Source organism: Ailuropoda melanoleuca, chromosome 17 (assembly GCF_002007445.2).
Source record: "Ailuropoda melanoleuca isolate Jingjing chromosome 17, ASM200744v2, whole genome shotgun sequence".
NCBI classification, from domain to species: Eukaryota; Metazoa; Chordata; class Mammalia; order Carnivora; family Ursidae; genus Ailuropoda; species Ailuropoda melanoleuca.
The window spans coordinates 14,412,964-14,431,275 of NC_048234.1; the positions used below are offsets into that span (position 1 = coordinate 14,412,964).

The window sequence follows — 18,312 nt, forward strand, 5'->3', positions numbered from 1 at the left end:
AAAAAGCCACTTGAAGAACGGTGTTACACCATCATCCCTGTGCCCCTTTTACTTAGCATTTAACATCGTATTCCTTTTAATTTTTCCTTCCAGTAACTCCTTTTGTTCTTTATTGTTTTGGCAACGTTAATTTTCTCCAAGTGGTCCCCTGATTTTTCGGGGTGCTTATCTTTTCAGCGCACTTGGGTTAGTCGCTGTGTTCGCACGGCTGTACTTGCTTTCTATAATGTCTGTACTAAACTTTAGAAAGTTTAAGACTTTCCAGAGTTAGCTAAATCAGTGGATCTGCCTTTTCTTTTTAATGTACAGGTTTTTTTTCCTTTGACATAGTTTTTTGTTTTGTTTTGTTTTTTGTTTTTTTAAATATTTGATTTGTAATCAAATAATCTCTTTTGACAAGTTGCCTTCACTTTTAGATCTTTTGCCATTCTTTACGAAGGCATTCTTTCCCTGCAGGGGTGTTCGAGGCTCACTTTATAGATTTCAGTATTCCACAGCTGGGGCCCAGTCAATGTCTGGTTCCCCTGAATTACTGAGTTCAATTCAGTAATTTGGTGTTGAGTGGCCCTCGACTGTGCAGAGCCCAGGTCATGTGTGGTCGCCCTAGGCTTCTGATGACTTCAACACAAGCTATAAATAAGACAACAAAACTTAGAACCCACCCCAGATTATACTCTTTACTTTGCAGATCAAGCTTTTCTGTTTGTTAGACAAAAATTATTTTCATTTGTAATGTTTTTGAATTTAAGTTTTCGTTCTAGAGTATTTGGCTGGGTGTCCCCAGAAGGCTGGCCCTCAGGGCAGGCTCACGCTCCGTGCCCCCAGCTGGTGCTGCCAGCAGCTCTGTCTTGTCCCCAGCCTGTCCTCAGGGGTGTTGTGAATACTTTGACTAGCGTGTGGTACCATCCCTCTATCTCTACTTCCTGTTTCTCTTATTTAGATTATTACATCAGTATTGACATCCCAGTTCTGAAAATCAGACCGCCAGGTATCAGGTATGCCCACCAAGCCTTACTCACCATCAAGTTGCTTTTCCTCAAAGTTCATCTTCTCTCCCATATCCTTTTCATTTTGGATCAACACACAGGGTGTAACTTTTGAAAGACAGCCACACTCTAAGCTTTCATTTTGGTTCTTTTGAGGTCTTAGTGCTTTCATGGTTTTCTCCTGATCCTTCATCTGAAGCCAGGTGTTTCTAGAGCTGTGTTTAGAAAGAGCTATTTATGTGCAGTGACTTGAGGCCCGCCACTGTCCCTTCGGCTCTTGCTGGTCTGGACGTCTGCCTTCCCTTCCAGGACGGCCTGCAGTGCTGGCACTTCATCCACAGGCAGCCCAGATTCCGTAGAGCTAGAAGGGGGAAACAGCATTCACTGGGGGGGAAAAGGTAGTTTTTTGGTTTTTTTAAGATTGAGGATTCTCTCAGCTATCAGATTGAGAACTGATAAGAATAATAATTATTTAAATGCTACAGAAATCCCTAGGCAGAGCTGAGAGTCAAAATTCAGTGATAGAAAAGTAAATTTTTAAACTGCTTTTTCATTTAACCGTTAAAATTTTTTGTATATCGAAAGCAAGGATGATGCTTTTCCATGAAACACCATTTCACTGTTTGGGATATAGTCAACTCTTGATTTTGGTGGTTGTCTTAGGGGCCTCTGTCCAGTTTGTGGATTGCCCAGACCCTATTTTTCTTCTCCCATTTTTGTCCATTCTATGCTTTTTAGAATTAAGAGGAGAAGAAAAGAAAAAGACCCAATTCTGACTTTGGCCTCTCGTTGGCTTTTCTGATGGGAGGTTTAGTGGGTGGGGAAAGATGTTGAAAGCATTAATTTAGAATGAATTTGTAAGCGTGCCATCTTGTCTGTGCGCGCTTTCTGCCCGCCGTGACCGGGAACAGTTGGGTGTCTGGCATGGCTCCTTGCAGACGTGACAGGGATCAACGGCCCTTGTTTTCCCTGCTGTATTTTTAAGGTACTTCTCCTAGGCTACCCGCATGAAGGTAGTGGTGAGGGTCAATCAGCACTGACCCTGTGTTTGGAGGAAGGCGGGGGAAGGGTTGGGAGAGGGACGTTTGTACAGGCTCGTATTTGTCTGGTTTCTTTCTCCCCTGCTCTTGGTGTCCCTATAATTGCTTTAAATTCTTGTGACAGTTTCACCTACTCAGTGCAGAATATGAAGATGGAGGAGGAGGCGCTCTAAGACTGTGTCAGGCCCCTGTGGCGCCTGAAAGAGTCAGAGTGCGAGCAGGTGAACATGGCCAGTCGAGCGAGGGTGGGGGGAGGTCTGCAGCCCAGCAGGGAGATGCCGGCGAGCAGCCTCACTGGTATGTGGTTCTTGAGGTAATTGGGCAGAGATTGAATTCCATATTTATATTTCCTGTAAAGTCAGAGAATTGTGTCACTTTCTCTGGTTGAGGAACTCTGGATACTACTGACAATTTTCTCTTCCTGGGTGTGAGAGAGTGAGGCTGGGATACGACTGTCGCAGCCACTCTGTGACCAGGGGCTCAGACGCCGGTGCTGCCGGAGACCGGTGTTAGGACCCGGAGCACTCTGTGACCCCGTGTCCCCCTCTGTGAAGTGGAGTGCTAGGAGCAGTGTGTGTATCGCACAGCGGTCGAGACGTAAACGAGAACACGCACGGGAAAATGCACACAGCAGCACCCGATACGTATGTGTAATGGTCCCTGGAAGTGTTACATAGCGTTATCTGTATGATTAGCGTGTAGGGAAAGAAATACAAAACACCGTGTGAAGTAATTTAGAAAATTGTTTGGATGAGGCAAGATCTACACAGCAGTTGAGATTTTATTTACATTATTTAGACTGCTTTTATTTTGAGAATTTTTTCTGTGAAATTATGGTAGTTGTTATTAGTAAAACTAAATGACTAGATAATCATTTTTGAAACCCATATAAACCGTTTAGAATAAGTCCGTTTAGAATAAGTAGATATGTGTGTGAGTGAGGCCAGCTTCCCCACGCTTCCTGTCAGCTCCCCAGGAGAGGGCTCCATGTCTGCCTGCCTGGGCTGCAGGGGCCCCGTCCTCCGCGTGAGGGTTGGTGTGTGCACGTGGCCACCACCGAGAGCCAGGCACTGACGGCCGCTTCCCCGGAAGGCTCTGCTGGGCTACGGGACAACACTGGGTGACAGAGCAGCCTCTGCACCTCCCCTGGCTTCCCCTTGGCCCGCTCGCTTCGAGGCCACGTTCCTGATGTCAGCTTTCCAGGAGGAGATGCACCCTGTCTCAGAGGAGAAGGGACTTTCCACTTCAAGTGAATTCTTTCTCCATTTTGTTCCTCTTTCCCTGTTTTCTGCTCATAAATATAAAAACGCACCCAGTCCCAACACGCAGCCCTGCCTGCCCTCAGCTGAGCACAGTGTCCCTCCCGGTGAGGCTGGGGTCTCAGGGAAGCGGTGCCCAAAGCAGGGGCTGGCGGGGGCTGGGCTGTGGGCACAGACAGGCTTTTCCAGGTTTGGAAAAATTAAAAAAACAGAGGTTGGAAAACAGTGGTAGCTGATTATGGGGATGGTGGCACTGAGCACAAAACAGCAGATGCTCGTAAATTCATCAGTATCTGGCACGGGAATGACCTTTTTCCTTTTTAATGGAAAGCCAGGACATCCGCCACATGTAGGCATTGCTTAGGTGGGAGCCCTGTAAAGACTGCATTCTTGGGACACCATCACCTTAGAAATTAAGCATGCAGGGCAGGAAGACAGAAGCCAGGCAGTGAGAACTCGGCTCTGGATAATCCACAAGCCAGGTCCTTCATAGACACACAATCAAGAGTTGACTGTATCTGTCAGTGTTCCTTGCCCAGCACGCCAGGCGCGAGCAGAGGGGGCTGTGCGTGTACACAGGAGGGCGGGAGCGCCAGCCGGGGGAGCCAGGAGAGATAGTCTGCATGGTCCAGACATAGTGTTTTTGTTGTTGTGTTCTCCATTTATAAGCTATCCATTCCTCCCGAAACATTTGACAGTCTCATTAATGAGTTTCTATCTAAAACATTAACATATAAAATGGTATAAACATGAAGTACAGGTTTTAGATTGAAATTATACTGAATACTTTTTTAATATAACGACTTGACAAATGCAGAATCTTACTAGAATGTTCCTTGTTATAATCATTGTGTTCCTATGTCACCAGAGTGTACAATCTGCAGTGTGACTTGTTTTCACACGTGGATTGTGGACTTGCCACGCGCTAAGGAGACTGCTGACAATCTGATACTGTGTTGTGCCCGCTGCTGCGCACTGTCCTGTGCGTGTACGACGCTCTGCAGATTCCAAATTGAAATTAGTAGTATGTTTATAAAGCAGCCTCTTAAATTTAAACTATGAAGTGACATGACAAGTCTGTCCAGATGGGACAACGCTGGGGTCAGTGTGAGGTAGTGGTAGGTGTGCTTGGGGGCGTTTGGTGGGGGGGTATCCGCGTTAACCGTGGTGAAGCGGGTACTGTAGCGCGCTTACTCCATGGAAATCACTTTCTTCCATTTAAAGATTGAGAACCTCGACCCCCGAGGCATTCAGCTGTCAGCTCTCTTCATGAGTGGTGTGGACATGGCCCTGTTTGCAAACGACGCGTGTGGCCAGCCGGTGCCCTGGGAGCACTGCTGCCCTTGGATGTATTTTGATGGGAAACTCTTCCAGTCCAAACTCCTCAAAGCAAGCCGGGAAAAGACCCCACTCATCGACCTCTGTGATGGTCAGGTCAGTTGCAGGAACATCGGCGGGGGGCAGGGAGGAGCAGCTGGCTGCCTCGAACCAGGGTGAAGGAACGCACACTGGCTGAGGAGCCTGGGCCCAGCCCCACGTGTGCCCAAGTGTCTGTGCAGGCCACAGGTGCCGAGCTCTGGGGGCACATGCTGCACTCACCTGAGCACTTAAGTCACCAGACACTGAACTTTGCTCCTGGTGGAGGACACATGGGGCTGGGTTCCTGCCGGCCTCTGGCCACATCTCTGTCAGCAGCTCAGTACGCGGCCTTGTTTTACATGTGTTTCTGTTGCAAGACATTTGATGAACGTATGTTGCTCACTTACTCCCATTGTCCTCGAGGCCGGTAACAGCCTGAAACAAGCACACGTGACACACGCACTTTCTCCACAAGGCACATCTCACAGCCTGGTACTTAGGACACGAGCCAGCACTCGGCATGATGCTCGGGCCCATTTCAAACAGCAGAATCACCCACAGAAACACGAAAACGTGGCACTAAGTAGACAGTGAACAGGACACTTGTTTACAGTGTAAAACCTGAAACGGGACAGCAGAGCCTCGGCGTTATCTCACCCCTCACCCCGCTCTGCACGGCTCTGCTGATAGCCACGAGAATGCCACGAGCACTGATTTGGGGTTACACATACATTTCAGCAATAGGGGAACCCACAAACGTGGAACTCATGAATAGGGAGGGACCGTGCTTGTGTGAAAGCCTGGTTTAAGCATAAGGTGAAGTCAGCGGTCAGGCGATCTTGCCCCATTGCATGAGAGAGGCTCACGTTTGCTTCAGGCTTCTAACTACGTATTCTCCCCGAGCTGCCCTGGCTCTCAAGTCAGGCTCAGTGTAAAGACAGATTCACGGGGTTTTCACTTGCTCAGATTAAGAATCGGTGTTGCTCTATGTATTTATGTATTTATTAACAAAAGCCACTCCAGGTGAATGTTGAAGGTGTTTTTTTCACGATGAATTTGACGCACACGAGCGGGTGGTGTTGCTGTCTGTGCACTGCGCAGCACACGCCAGGCCAAGCGCTCGGTCCGTGGCACTGTCTGTGCTGCAGTGTGACCTGTTTGGACTCAGCTGCTGGTTTCCAGGACCAAAACTACACTTTCGATTAAGAACCCCTGTAGTAAAAGGTTCTCACCTGGAAATAAGCCAAGAAAGCCGGGGTTTAAGTTGTTGCTTGTCTATGGGATCGAGGTCATGGGAGCGAGAGGGGTCTGTTCCTTGTTTGTATTTTTGGCCTTCCTTGCTTTCCGTACAAAGTGTGGCTACACGTGTGTGACTGACTTGCAGGAAAGTGTGCAGATGCATCCTGCCAGTTGGCGAGTCTCACTTTTCCCTGTCTGTTCCAATTCGAGTGAAGCCTTGTGAACCAAGTTTTCATGTGCCGGCACTTGACTTGCAGGCCGAGCAAGCTGCCAAGGTGGAAAAGATGCGGCAGAGCATCCTGGAAGGGCTGAACCTCTCCCGGCAGAGCCACCCACTTCCCTTCCCACCGCCCGCAGCGCTGCCTTTCTACCCTGCCTCCGTGTACCCCCGGCACTTCGGGCCCGTCCCCCCGGCTCAGGGCCGAGGGCGGGGCTTTGCAGGTGAGTGTGTAGGCGCTGTCGGGAGGGACCACCGGTGTGTGGGGGACAGGTGCACGCACTACATGCACCACGTGTAGCCCTTGTGGTGGTCTGCGTCTTGCTGTGCTGGGCCTTGTAATTAATAGTCAGGCTTATGGTGAAGTTTGCAGCACCAGCTCTTCAGGATAGACAAGCACAGACTCAGCTCCCGAAGCCGTGTTGGGGAAGGGAGCGAGGGAAATACAGAGGCTGTTGCAGAGACCAGGTTTTACGGTCGGTCAGCTCACGCCTGGGGGGGCCAGAGGAATCCTCTCTGCCAAGGCCACCCAACCCCCCGGGCCAGTGGCTGAGCTCCCGTGGTCGACACTTCAGGGTTGTTCCAGTGCTGGCCAGAGGGGCTGGGAGACCCCTCCCTGGCAGCTGATGGTGTGGGAGCAGCAGCTGAAGGAGACGGGGTCACTCTGCCCAGAGGCCTACCGGCGGCTCCCCCCCGAACCCACTCCTCATGGCTTCTCCGTCTTTCTCCACCCGGGTCCCACAGGAGTCTGTGGCTTTGGAGGCCCCTATGGGGAGACTGTAGCGACAGGCGCTTACCGTGCCTTCCGAGTGGCAACGGCAGCGGGACACTGCGGAGCCTTCTCTGGCGGTGACAGCAGCAGGACTAGCAAGTCGCAGGGTGGTAATTATGCCATGCCTTCTCCTAGAGCTTCGCTGCCCCGCCTGGCCCCCCTCTGCTGTCCTGGCCCAGCACCGCACCCTTTCTGCTAGGCCCGCTCCCAGCCCTGTCCGTCCCCAGGTCTCTGCCTTGCAGTGGGGCCGTCGGGTGTCCATGTGGCCCTCGGCCAGCCCCAACATCGCCACCTGTGGCTGCCTGATGGTGCCTGTTGACGGGCTGCTCCCCTGGCAAGACAGGACTAGCTGGCATAGAAGGGTCTGAGGCCGCAGGAGAGCTCCTGGCACAAAAACTCTCCACGGACTGTTTCATAGGAAACATTTTTAAAGAAAGCTCTAATACCACATACATAAATGAGTTTATTTTAAATTCCCTTTGCTTCTCTTCTTGTATGTGTTAGTCTTACAAGAGAGAAAAAAGTCTTAACATTTAGTTTTGAAATAACTTCTGTGATTTTGCTGTAATTAGAGCCTGTGACTCGTAGCTTTGTCACATGTCCTGTATTTCGGGACTGCAGAGGTAGACCCGGCCATCCCATCCACGTTACAGGGTCTTCAGATACATTTGCGTGTAACTTGAGGATAGGCAAGTCTTCCTCTCCTGCCCAGGAATGTTTTTCCAGCTCAGCTCCTTGGGGCTGGAGGGAGACCTCTTCCGGAGCAGTAAAGACTCGTAGGCCAGCGCAGCCCCCCCCCACCCCCCACAAGGGGCTCTGGGGCCATTTTCTCCCCCTCGCAGGCCCTGCATGCCCCTCTCCTGCCTCCCGCCGGCGCTTTTCTTCTGCCCACGCAGAGTGCACTGACGCGTGTTCTCTGCTTCACCATTGACTTCCGCTCCTTGTACCTCTTGTCTGGGCGCTCACAGCAGCGTGCAGCTGGGTTACACCTCTGGGTGGGGTGGTGGCTGTGGACACTGTGGGGTCAGAAGCAGTTTCTTAAGCTGAAATGGCAAGAGGAACCTGCTTCATTACTTCCCCCAAATTGTGTCTGGAGCCCAGCTCTGCGCTGCCCAGTGAAGTCAGCGCCCGCCATTGTGGCTCTCGAGCACTTGGGCTGTGCGCGTCCAAGCTGAGCTGGGCCCTAAACACAAAATGCACATCCAGTATGGAAAACAGAGTACGAAATATCTAATTAATAGTTTTTATATTGATTACGTATTACTATTTTGGATATATTGGGTCGAACAAAACATATCAAAACCTATTTCATTTGTTTTTACAAGTCTTCAGTGTGGCTATTAGGAATGTGAGGCTTGTCCTAGCTCTGGTTGTCGGGCAGAGCTGTCTGGCAGCTAATTGTCATGTTGAAAACCTGAATGATGGAGAGTGTTAGAATCCATTCCATCTGCCAGGAAATAAGAAGCTTGAAGTTCTTTTCTGTTTGTTTTTTATCAGAAGTTATGCTATCAGTTAATTATTTGAGAGTTTTCTTAGTTAAGTCAGAAAACCTTAGAAAATGTGGGCTCTGCATAGCTAATAGAAGTTAGTGAATACAAGGGATGTTCATGACCCCATGTGAGGGAATTCTAGTTTAACAATACAATGAGAAATAACAGCCACATTTACTGGTTAACTTCTGTAATGTTTGGTGAAGGCAGGACACTCAGAAGCAGTTACCCAAAGAGAAAACATTTCTGAGTTAGCAGGTGGTCCACCTTGGTGGTGGAGGCCGCGTGCTGTGAGGACCCAGTGGCAACACTTTATTGAACCTGTTTCCATCTAAAAGCCGTGCACAGTCTGCATTTGTAACTAGTTTCAGTTACGAGTTCAGTGAATAGCCAAGACGTTTGCTTACTCTCAGGTTTATTTTTAACAACAGTTAAAACCATTAAAATCAAACGTACGCATAGATACTTTACGTAATAAATTAGAAGTCTTCACAAAACAAGGGAAGGGGGCTTTATGTGAAATATAGACCACAGTTGAAAAGAAATTGCTTGCTTGTTTCTTTTTTTCTATTTTTAATTGTGTGATTGTCAAGATTTGTTTTGTCTGTGTTTTATGCAGGAATCCAGCCTATACCTTCTCAGGGAGGGAAGCTAGAAATAGCTGGCACCGTGGTCGGCCACTGGGCTGGGAGTAGACGGGGCCGTGGGGGCCGCGGGCCTTTCCCCCTACAGGTAGTTTCTGTTGGAGGACCAGCAAGAGGGTAAGTTCTGAAAATGTATTTGTATTAATAAGAAAACAGCCTCTTCTTTCAATTATGACTTTACTAGGAACATTTTTTTTTTTTTAAAGATTTTATTTATTTATTTGACAGAGACAGCCAGCGAGAGAGGGAACACAGGCAGGGGGAGTGGGAGAGGAAGAAGCAGGCTCCTAGCGGAGGAGCCTGATGTGGGGGCTCGATCCCAGAACACCAGGATCACACCCTGAGCCGAAGGCAGACGCTTAACGACTGCACCACTCAGGCGTCCCTACTAGGAACATTTTTATATCATTAGATGCATTCTTTGATGTCACTGTTTGTGGTTACATAGGATTTTGTCATATAGAGTATTATGTAGTTATTTCAACCATTATTAAATAATTATTTACACATTATTCAGTTAACTGTTTTTCAGTTTTTAAAAAAAGTAGCATTTTTGAAGTGTACTGTTTTTCAAATTGAATGTACTGGATATAGACCAAAACAAGAAGATTGATTTCTTGGAATGTTGGAATAAATCTGGTGTGACCATGATTTAATAGACGGTGGTACCGTGTGAGATCGACATCATTTTAAATGTTTCAGCTGTCCGACAGATTCGAGCCTGTGTGCTTCTGTCTTTTATCCATTCAGGCGTCCAAGGGGAGTGATTTCCACCCCGGTGATCAGAACGTTTGGAAGAGGCGGACGGTACTACGGCAGAGGCTATAAAAACCAGGGTGTGATTCAGGTAATCCGCAGCTCAGGGCGGCACCGTGGCTCTCCGAGGGCCCGGTCTTCTGGGCTAGTCCTTTGGTGCCTGCGTCCAGACGGGGGTGCTGGGGTGTTTCTGCTGAGCGTGCATCTGCCACAGCGGTAGTGCAAGGTGCTTGCTGGCTGTGACTCCTCAGCCCAGTTGGGCTGGCGGCGGGGTCAGTGCTGAAGAGTATGGTCTCCTGGTCACAGCTGCACAGAGAATGTTCCAGGGCTGTTAGTGGCGTTTTTGTCCTAAAACATTCTTTAGGTAAATAGCAGTTAGGGTTTAAGGCAAAAACTGGTATCTTTTTCTTCTCCTGGACGGTCTCGACTAGCTCTTCCCCTGAAAGGCTCAGCCTGTGAGGGGACAGAGTCATGTACCTGTCTCCATGAAAGAGCTAGAGCTTCCTTCCACTTTGGGTATTACCACTTTAGAACCTGGATCCTGATGAATTTCCACTTGAGAAGGATCTTTTAGAAATGGCAGTCAGCCTGCTTCTCGAGTTACGACATTGAATCGAAGTGTGCATTTCTGTCCATGGTACACATGCAGACCTCAAGACTGTCCTGTGGCTCATGTACTAATAACCCACACATGGAGATTTAATTGGCCAAGAGAAACTAAAATGCCTGCCTTTACCAGCTGACCTCAGCATCTTAAAAACTTCTGTTTTTTGTGTTTATTTTTTTAAGATTTATTTTATTTTAGAGAGAGAGTGGGGGGGGCAGAGGGAGAGAGAGAATCTCAAGCCGACTCCCTTCTGAGCATGGAGCCCAATGCAGGGCTCGACCGCAGGACCTGAGCCAAAACCAAGAGTCAGACACTCAACCGACTGTGCCCCAGAAAATTCTGTTTTGATGAAACACATCTAGCAAGTCAGGTACAAAGGCAGCCCCCTCCCTAGAAGCGGGGCCCAGGCAGCACCTCTGCAGTGTAGCATGCCCGGGGTGGGGGGTATGCTTCTCTCACTTTGGCCCCCCAGCCCCACCCCAACCTTCCTCTGCCTTCAGAGATGTCCAGCTGAGCAGAAGACACTCAGACTCTGAACAGGTTTACGAGAGGGAGGGGAACCCGCCCTTGCTGTGCTCCAGTCCAGAGCCTGTCCTGTGCAGACAGCCTGCGTGGTGCTGTTGGCCCTACTGGTTATGGGGGCCTTCGGTATGAAGCACAGACAGCCGTGTGGCGTGGCCTCTTCCTCGTCTCTGTGGCGTGCTCGTGTTCTTCAGAGACCCTGGATCTGCTGGCTTCCCTCCCTCCCCGCCTGTTTCCTTCACTTTGTGGAAGGACGGACAGTGCAGCTCATCGCCCAGTCTTTCTGCCTCTGGCCGGGCATGTGCTGAAGGGGCCGCCCCCTGTGACCCAGCCACCTCTTTCTGGCATCCTGGTAGTGGGTCTGGGTGCCGTGCCCGTCTTGGGTCTGTCCCACTGACAAGACTGAGGTTGACCTGTGTGCTTCTGTCAGCGGCACACGAGTCTTCGTGGTAGGACCTGTTGTACTGATATGCCCCTGACCGGATCCATTCATGCACTGGAAATTGCAAAAGGAAGATACTCTTGTTCCATCATCTCTTTTTTCGTTATTTACTGGTATATTTTTATAAAGAGATGATTCTTTCCCTTGCCTCCTATTTGGTACCTATGACAGCCCCTGCAGAACGGAAACCTTGCCCACCCTGGCCGTGGGCTCTTTGTGTAGTGTCTGGTCTGTGGTGGCTTCCTTTGCGGGCATTGCCTGGCCCAGCAGAACCACCACATTCCTCTTAGTTCCTTGGGCTCCTCAGGACCACAGTCTGGGTGCCCGTGGCCCCTGACGCCTCACTGCTCCTCGTGCTCTGTGCACACATAGTCCTGTTTCCTTGTGCAGAAATAGACACGTGACATGCCTGCTTTTTATTATATTTTTTTAAGATAACAGTCCTCATGAATTCACACTGATGTTTCTAATTTAAACCGAGGGCTTTTACTTACAGGACTTCTGTTGAATCTCTCATGTTATGTCTACACGTGGGTCTCTTCCTTTCCTCACACCAAATCACTGTTTCTGGGCTTTTCCTGTGGATAGAGCTAGAGCAAGTACGTGCACACGCATGTATCTTGCACACAGACACACACACGTACACGCTGCCACGCACTCCGGCGTGCCATATCCACACACACGTGTATGCTGCTACTTTTCTTCAGTGAAATACCTCAGGAGTTTATACTGACTCTCCTGATTCAAATTTAAGACTTTGGGACTTTGACCTAAATGTTGCTGTTGGTATCTATGTGTCTTTTCTTGCACCCTGAGAATCCAGGGTGATTAAGTTAGAGTGCTCCCGGACTTGTCATTGGCTTCGTCCCAGCTGCTCACACAGTGGCTCAGTCCCCCAGCTCTCACGTTTCTGATGGTAGGTGTGCTGTTACCGATTGTGTTGTCCCAACCCACAGCCTTGACCTGCCACCCCACCCGTGCCTCATTTGCCCGGCTCCTGTGGATGCGTGTCCTCTGCCCGCCAGTGGCGTCCCTCCAGGCTCTCCTCAGTGGACCCCAGGGAGGACCTAATGGGAACGAGGGCATGTTTGAAAGCCCTTTGCTTTCCTAACAGTCTAAAGTGGTGGTTCTTCCCTCCGCCTCAGGTGTCTCATGCACGTTCTGTCATTTTCTTCTGTCATAAAGCTTTGAGTCAAGGACTGAAAGTAAAAGAATTGTCTTTCCCTTGGAAGTCATTTGTGGTTTTGGCCCAGATGCCCAGATTGTTCTTTTTCTCTGCCAAGGTGTAGTGATACACCTCGCTGCTGGTCGTTTGGGGTCGGTGAACTCAGCACACAATTGTACTCTTCTTAAACGCAGCCTCAGATCTTGCCTTACATCAGAAAGTTTTCTTGGATTACTGTTTTTTCATTTCTGTTGTTTTTCCTTGCCTGGTTTTCATCTCTGGCGCTCCTGTTGAGCTCATCCTGTGTCTGTCGCCAGCATTTGTCATGTCCTCCACTCCCTTTGAGGTCTTCGTTTGCAGTGGAGCTCACTTACGATGCAGTTCACCTGCTTCAGGTGGCCAGTGGAGTCTGTTCTTCCTGTCATGCAGCAGCACTGCTAATTCCAAAACATTCACCACCCCAAGGAGAAACGCCTTACTCCGGAGTGGCCACCTCCCAGCCCCTGACAGCCACGGATCTGCTTTCCATGCCTGTGGCCTTGCTCTGTGTGCGTGTCCTGTAGGTGCCTTGTTGTGGCACGCACCAGCACGTCATTGCGTCGTGTTGCTGCGTGATGCTCCGCCGTGGAGACGGGGCACATTTGTCTGTCCGTTTATCAGTTGATGGACATTTAGGCTGTTTTCACTTTCTTGGCTATTATGAGTAATGCTGCTGTGAGCATCTGTGTATTGGTTCGGGTTTTCCCCAGCTTTATTGGATGTAATCAGCGTATACCATTGCGTCAGTCCCAGGTGTACTGCGTAACGGTTCGATACCCATGTATATTGCAGAGTGGTCGCCACAGTAAGTCTAGTTAATCTGCATCACCTCGAATAGTTACAACAATGTATTTTCTCGCGATGGGAACTTTTGAGATCTCTCTTAGCAGCTTTCAGGCATGCAGTAGAGTGTTGTTCACTGCAGGCATTGCCTTCAGGTGTTTGTGCGGACACACGTTTCATTCCTCTGGGAGTGAATTCCTGGGTCCTGTGGTCTTTCTGCGTTCATACGCTTGAGGAACTGCCAGGCGCTGCATGGCGGCTGCATGCTTTTCCATTCCCGCCAGCCGTGCGTGAGGCCTGGATTTCTCCTCGCCCTCGCCAGCTCCTCTTGTCGTTTGTCTTTGAGTTTAGCTGTCGGGCTGGGTATCTCGTTGTGGTTTGATTTGCGTTTCCCTCTGTTTCTTTACGATTTTAAGCTTTCCTTCCTTTTCGCCATCTTCATGTGTAACGATGTTCATTTGCTGTCCTATTTCCCCTGTCGGGTCATATTTCGGAGCAGTCTTTGTTTCTCCATTTCCCACCGCGCCTCCAGGCTTTCCTTGGTCTGCTCTGTGCCTCTCCTCTGTGCCCTCTGGCCTCTTCTGCTGCCCGCAGGGGCACGGTTCCTTCCCTGGTCTTCCTGTTGCTCGTTTTAGGTGACATCAGTGTTGTTGCGCCTTGAGAAGCACAGATGATGAGGGGCAGCTGGCCTCCAGAGGGTTTCTGGCCCATCTCTCTCGTTCATGTTGCTGCTGCCCGGGCGGGTCGAGTGTCAGTGGGGCAGAGGAGGCAGTGCTGCCCTGTGCTCGGGGTGCCCTTCGTTGGGGGAGGGTGCCTCATAGTAGCCAAGGCTTAGGGGAAGAATCGGCTGTAGAGAGAGGGAATGTCTGTTTCTGAACAGGCATAGTCATGACTGCTTTTGGGCTCCCTCCCCTGGCATCCTCTGTACCTGCCCCCACGGTCTCCAGAGAGCTACTTTGGAGAGTTCCCAGTAAGCCAGCTCCCTGGCGGGGCCTGCGGGCGTCCTTGAGGTGGCGGCTGCACCAGCCCCAGCGATGCTGCTGAAGGTGTTCGTGACTGGCAAGCGGACTCTTCCCCCGGAGAGTGAGGGCTTGGAGCTTTGGGAGCGTGTACTTGGAAATCTTCGATGTTCTTTCTTCCCCACTTCACCCTCTTGTATTTTTGTATTAATGATTTTTCTCAAGTTTCCAACAAAATGACAGTAGTATTGACTTGTGGAAAAGCTCACATTCATGTTTCTGAACTCTGGGATTGAACACTAAAGTGAGAAGACCCGTGGGAATTGAGCCCACAGGGGAACCAAGCCAGGAACCACGGGTGTGTGAGAGAGTGTGCCAGAGGCGAGGGCGATGGGCACCTCCAGCCCCACTTGGCTGAGCAGGAAGGGCCTTTATTGTCAACCAGGTGGACACCTTGGTTTTCAGAGTAGGGAAGACTGGAGACCAGACACACTGCCATCTGGGGTTGAAAGGGAAGGAACTAGACCTGGAAGATCTGTAGGCGGCTTTTCTGATTCTGGGTCTCAGTTTCTTCACTGAAAAATGACCGTTCAAAGGCAAAGACCAGGGGCGCCTGGGTGGCACAGCGGTTGGGCGTCTGCCTTCGGCTCAGGGCGTGATCCCGGCGTTATGGAATCGAGCCCCACATCAGGCTCCTCTGCTATGAGCCTGCTTCTTCCTCTCCCACTCCCCCTGCTTGTGTTCTCTCTCACTGGCTGTCTCTATCTCTGTCAAATAAATAAATAAAATCTTTAAAAAAAAAAAAAAAGGCAAAGACCATTAGTGTTTTCTTCAGCAATGAGTCCGCCTCTGACCGTGGTTCTCAGCCCTGGTGATATCGCCCCCTAAGGGCTATTGGCTTTTTTCAGGGACACTGTTGATCACCACAGCTCAGCCTGCAAGTACTTCTGGCTTCTAATGGGCAGAGGCCAGCGATGCCCACCACTTTGCAGCACACGAGACAGCCCATGACAGAAAGATCAGGTCCAAAATGTCATGGTGCCAGGCTGAGAAATCCACGGTCTAAGATGTAAGCACCTGGAAGATCTTGGGCTGTTTTCCTTGTCTTTTACCGAGAGGTTTTGTCTTTCAGGACATGAGCTGTGAATCACTCTAAAAGTTCGTATTTTTCCAGAATTACTTTTAAATCTGTTAAGAGGAGCAGAGAGACCCGTTCTGAAGAGATAAGTCACAAACATATGCAGCAATTATCAGCTTAGACTTATTTCTTGTTGGGCTGTCCAGAGAGAACTTAGGTTTGCCTCTTACTTCCCAGTAGAAATGGGCCTCCCACAGACTGTGACAGGCGGACGCGTGGGTTGGTTAACATGTAGGGAAGTTGTAGTCTGAAATTTCAGAGGGATTTATTGAGGGGTGGTGTTAAGGTAGGACTGGTACTATCCGGAAGGATTAGATAGAGCTCCTCAAGTGGGGGTCTCCTGCATGGTCAGGATATTAACTACAGAGAAGTGGAGGGAAGGGGCCCCGGGACGAACCTGCTGGGACAAGCTTCTGCCAGCGGCAGGCCATTCAGAAGCAAGACAGAGTGTATTAGAGTGTGGACCACAGAGGCCACAGACGAGAGAGAGCATGGAGTGTAGACAGTAGAGCGTGTAGTGTATGCAGACCAAGTAGGTACAGACGGGAGAGTGTGCAGGTGTATGGAGCAGATAAGGAGTGTATGCACTCTGGCACTCAGGTGCTAGAGAACGTAGGCTCAGTATAGAGGACATAGAGCACGTGGGCTATAAATCTGTACAGTGTATGGACTATAAAGTACATACACAGATTGTGGGGGGACGTGGACTGGAGTGTATGGAGAGAAGAGAAGAGGCTGTGCAGGTGCACAGGGAGTACCGACAGTACGGACTGTACAGTCCACAGAGTATGTAAGAGCAGAGAGGACACACCGTGAGGAGCACAGCCAGCCATGGATTCTGCTGTTCAGTCGGAAGCAAGCGGTGTCAGGCCTTGGTAGGCATTCCTCCTCTCCCACTGTTTATCCAAGGTGCTTTATTGCTTGTTGTCCTTCATTTTGACCAGGGCAAGCCTCCTTATGCTGCTTCCGCAGAAGAAGTGGCCAAAGAGCTGAAGTCCAGATCCGGGGAATCCAAGTCATCCGCCGTGTCTTCAGATGGATCCCTGGCTGAAAACGGAGCAGTGGCTGAGGAGAAGCCTGCTCCCCAGATGAACGGGAGCACAGGCGACGCCAGGGCCCCCAGCCACTCGGAAAGTGCCTTGAACAATGACTCTAAGACGTGCAATACAAATCCTCACTTAAATGCACTAAGTACAGACAGTGCTTGCCGCAGAGCTGATGCTCTGGAGGCTGCTGTCTTAAAGAAAGAAGAGTAAACTTATTTTTATAGAGGGTGAAGGATGCAGGAAGGGTAGGATTCAGGAATATCTGGAGAGAAAGAGAGCCTACAGTTATGTACATTTTTTCCTTTCCGTAAGAGAAAAATGAGGACTTTGGAAATTCGGATCCCTCTTTGATATCAGAGATTTAAACAACACATTTTTAGTTTTAACCAGTTGTAGTCAAAATGCTACAATAAAACAAAAAGAGAGAAAGAAAATGAAGAGCATTTGACTCCCACACTTAAAATGAAGTACACACAAAGTTTAAACTGGTTATGACAAAAGCCTATAGTTGTGTTTCTTGAACTATAAAGAAAACAAATTTTGGCAGTCTTTAAGTATATATAGCTTAAAATATCATTTTTAGCATTTGGCACCATATGTATGCCATTATCTTTGATTTTGCATTACTGTTCACAAGAAAGCTTTGTCTAAGGCTTTGATTTTATGATTATGAAAGAAATAAGGCACACCACGGTTTTTCTTTCTTACTTAAATCTCATCACTGTTGATGTGGTTCTTTTGTGTTAAAAAAGAAAAGTGCAACTATCAAAACTAAAAAATTATAGAGTAATATTGCCGTTCTGCTGATTTTAAATATGCAGTACATCATACTTACTTTACAAGCAAGTTAAATGGAGATAAAGTTGAAATCATAGAAGATGCAAATGACCTTTCAAAATCAACACAATGTGTTCTGAAACTTTTCGTGACTTCATACCATGCATCTGTGATCAATGGACTATGTGGTTTTGACCGGACGTAGACCATCAGTGCTACTACGTGAGCTAACCTTCTGCATGGTTCATAATTTCTAAAGTGTGTAGTTAATATTATGCATGTTATTGTCCTGCCATTCTTACCAGTATGTGCCCATTTGCAAAACAAAATGCTAATAATCAGTAATAGTCCTATAAAAGATGTTAACTCTGTTTAGTCATTGACTGATCTTGCTCTAACCTTAAAATTTTGTGATTATTGACCTCTGTTGCATTTATTCTAAAAACCCCCCAAAAATTATCTAGCTGTTTCAAATATCAACATTACCCTGGTGTATTCACTGCTGTATGCATTATTGTTCTTTGTTGCTGTTTTATGCCTTCATATTAGCAAAATATGAAATTCTGTGAAAAAAAAATCCCTTTGATCTTAAAAAAAAAAACAAAAAAAAACAACCCCCCCTTCTGTAGCAGGAAACAAATTGCTTGTTCTTGAGAACTTTCCCATCAAGAATTTAGTAGAAGCAGGTATACTTATATCATTTTGATGTTTTTGTTACTGTTTCCAAACAATGTACTTTGAAATCAGAATCACTTCTTATTCGTTTTCATATAATTCTCCTGATGCTCTTCATCACACATTAGTGAATCAGAAATGAGATGTAATTCCCCAATCCCTGCCCGCGAGACCTGAGTAGGATCTTACTGTAAGTTGAAGGGAGTTCTGCCCTAACTCATGGATTGTGCAAGAATGAACTGCTGTTGGGTCTGACTGATTGTAGGTGGGTTGTGGCGTGCTGTACCGAAGGCTATTGAATGCAACTTACAATGCTTAATAAAAATCTTTATTCTTTTAGTATAAACACGGCGTGGCTTCCAGATTCGGCCCGGGACTGGGTCGGGGGCGCCCGGGG

General features: G+C 48.6%; 1 protein-coding gene across 5 annotated transcripts in view; it reads left to right on the forward strand.

Moving 5' to 3' along the window:
- Positions 1-17,880, forward strand: part of FAM120A (family with sequence similarity 120A) — a 94,769-nt gene extending 76,889 nt beyond the window's left edge. The window contains exons 14-19 of one of the 5 annotated variants that reach the window (XM_034647055.1): positions 4,510-4,719; positions 6,141-6,324; positions 6,845-6,982; positions 8,982-9,123; positions 9,757-9,853; positions 16,362-17,880. In XM_034647055.1, coding sequence (XP_034502946.1) covers positions 4,510-4,719; positions 6,141-6,324; positions 6,845-6,982; positions 8,982-9,123; positions 9,757-9,853; positions 16,362-16,673 — 1,083 coding nt within the window. In that variant the 3' untranslated portion in view covers positions 16,674-17,880. Of the gene's footprint in view, positions 1-4,509; positions 4,720-6,140; positions 6,325-6,844; positions 6,983-8,981; positions 9,124-9,756; positions 9,854-10,869; positions 14,974-16,361 lie in introns of those variants that run through there. The other 4 variants (XM_034647056.1, XM_034647059.1, XM_034647057.1 and 1 more) reach the window with 4 other exon arrangements.
- Positions 17,881-18,312: the final 432 nt, after the last annotated feature.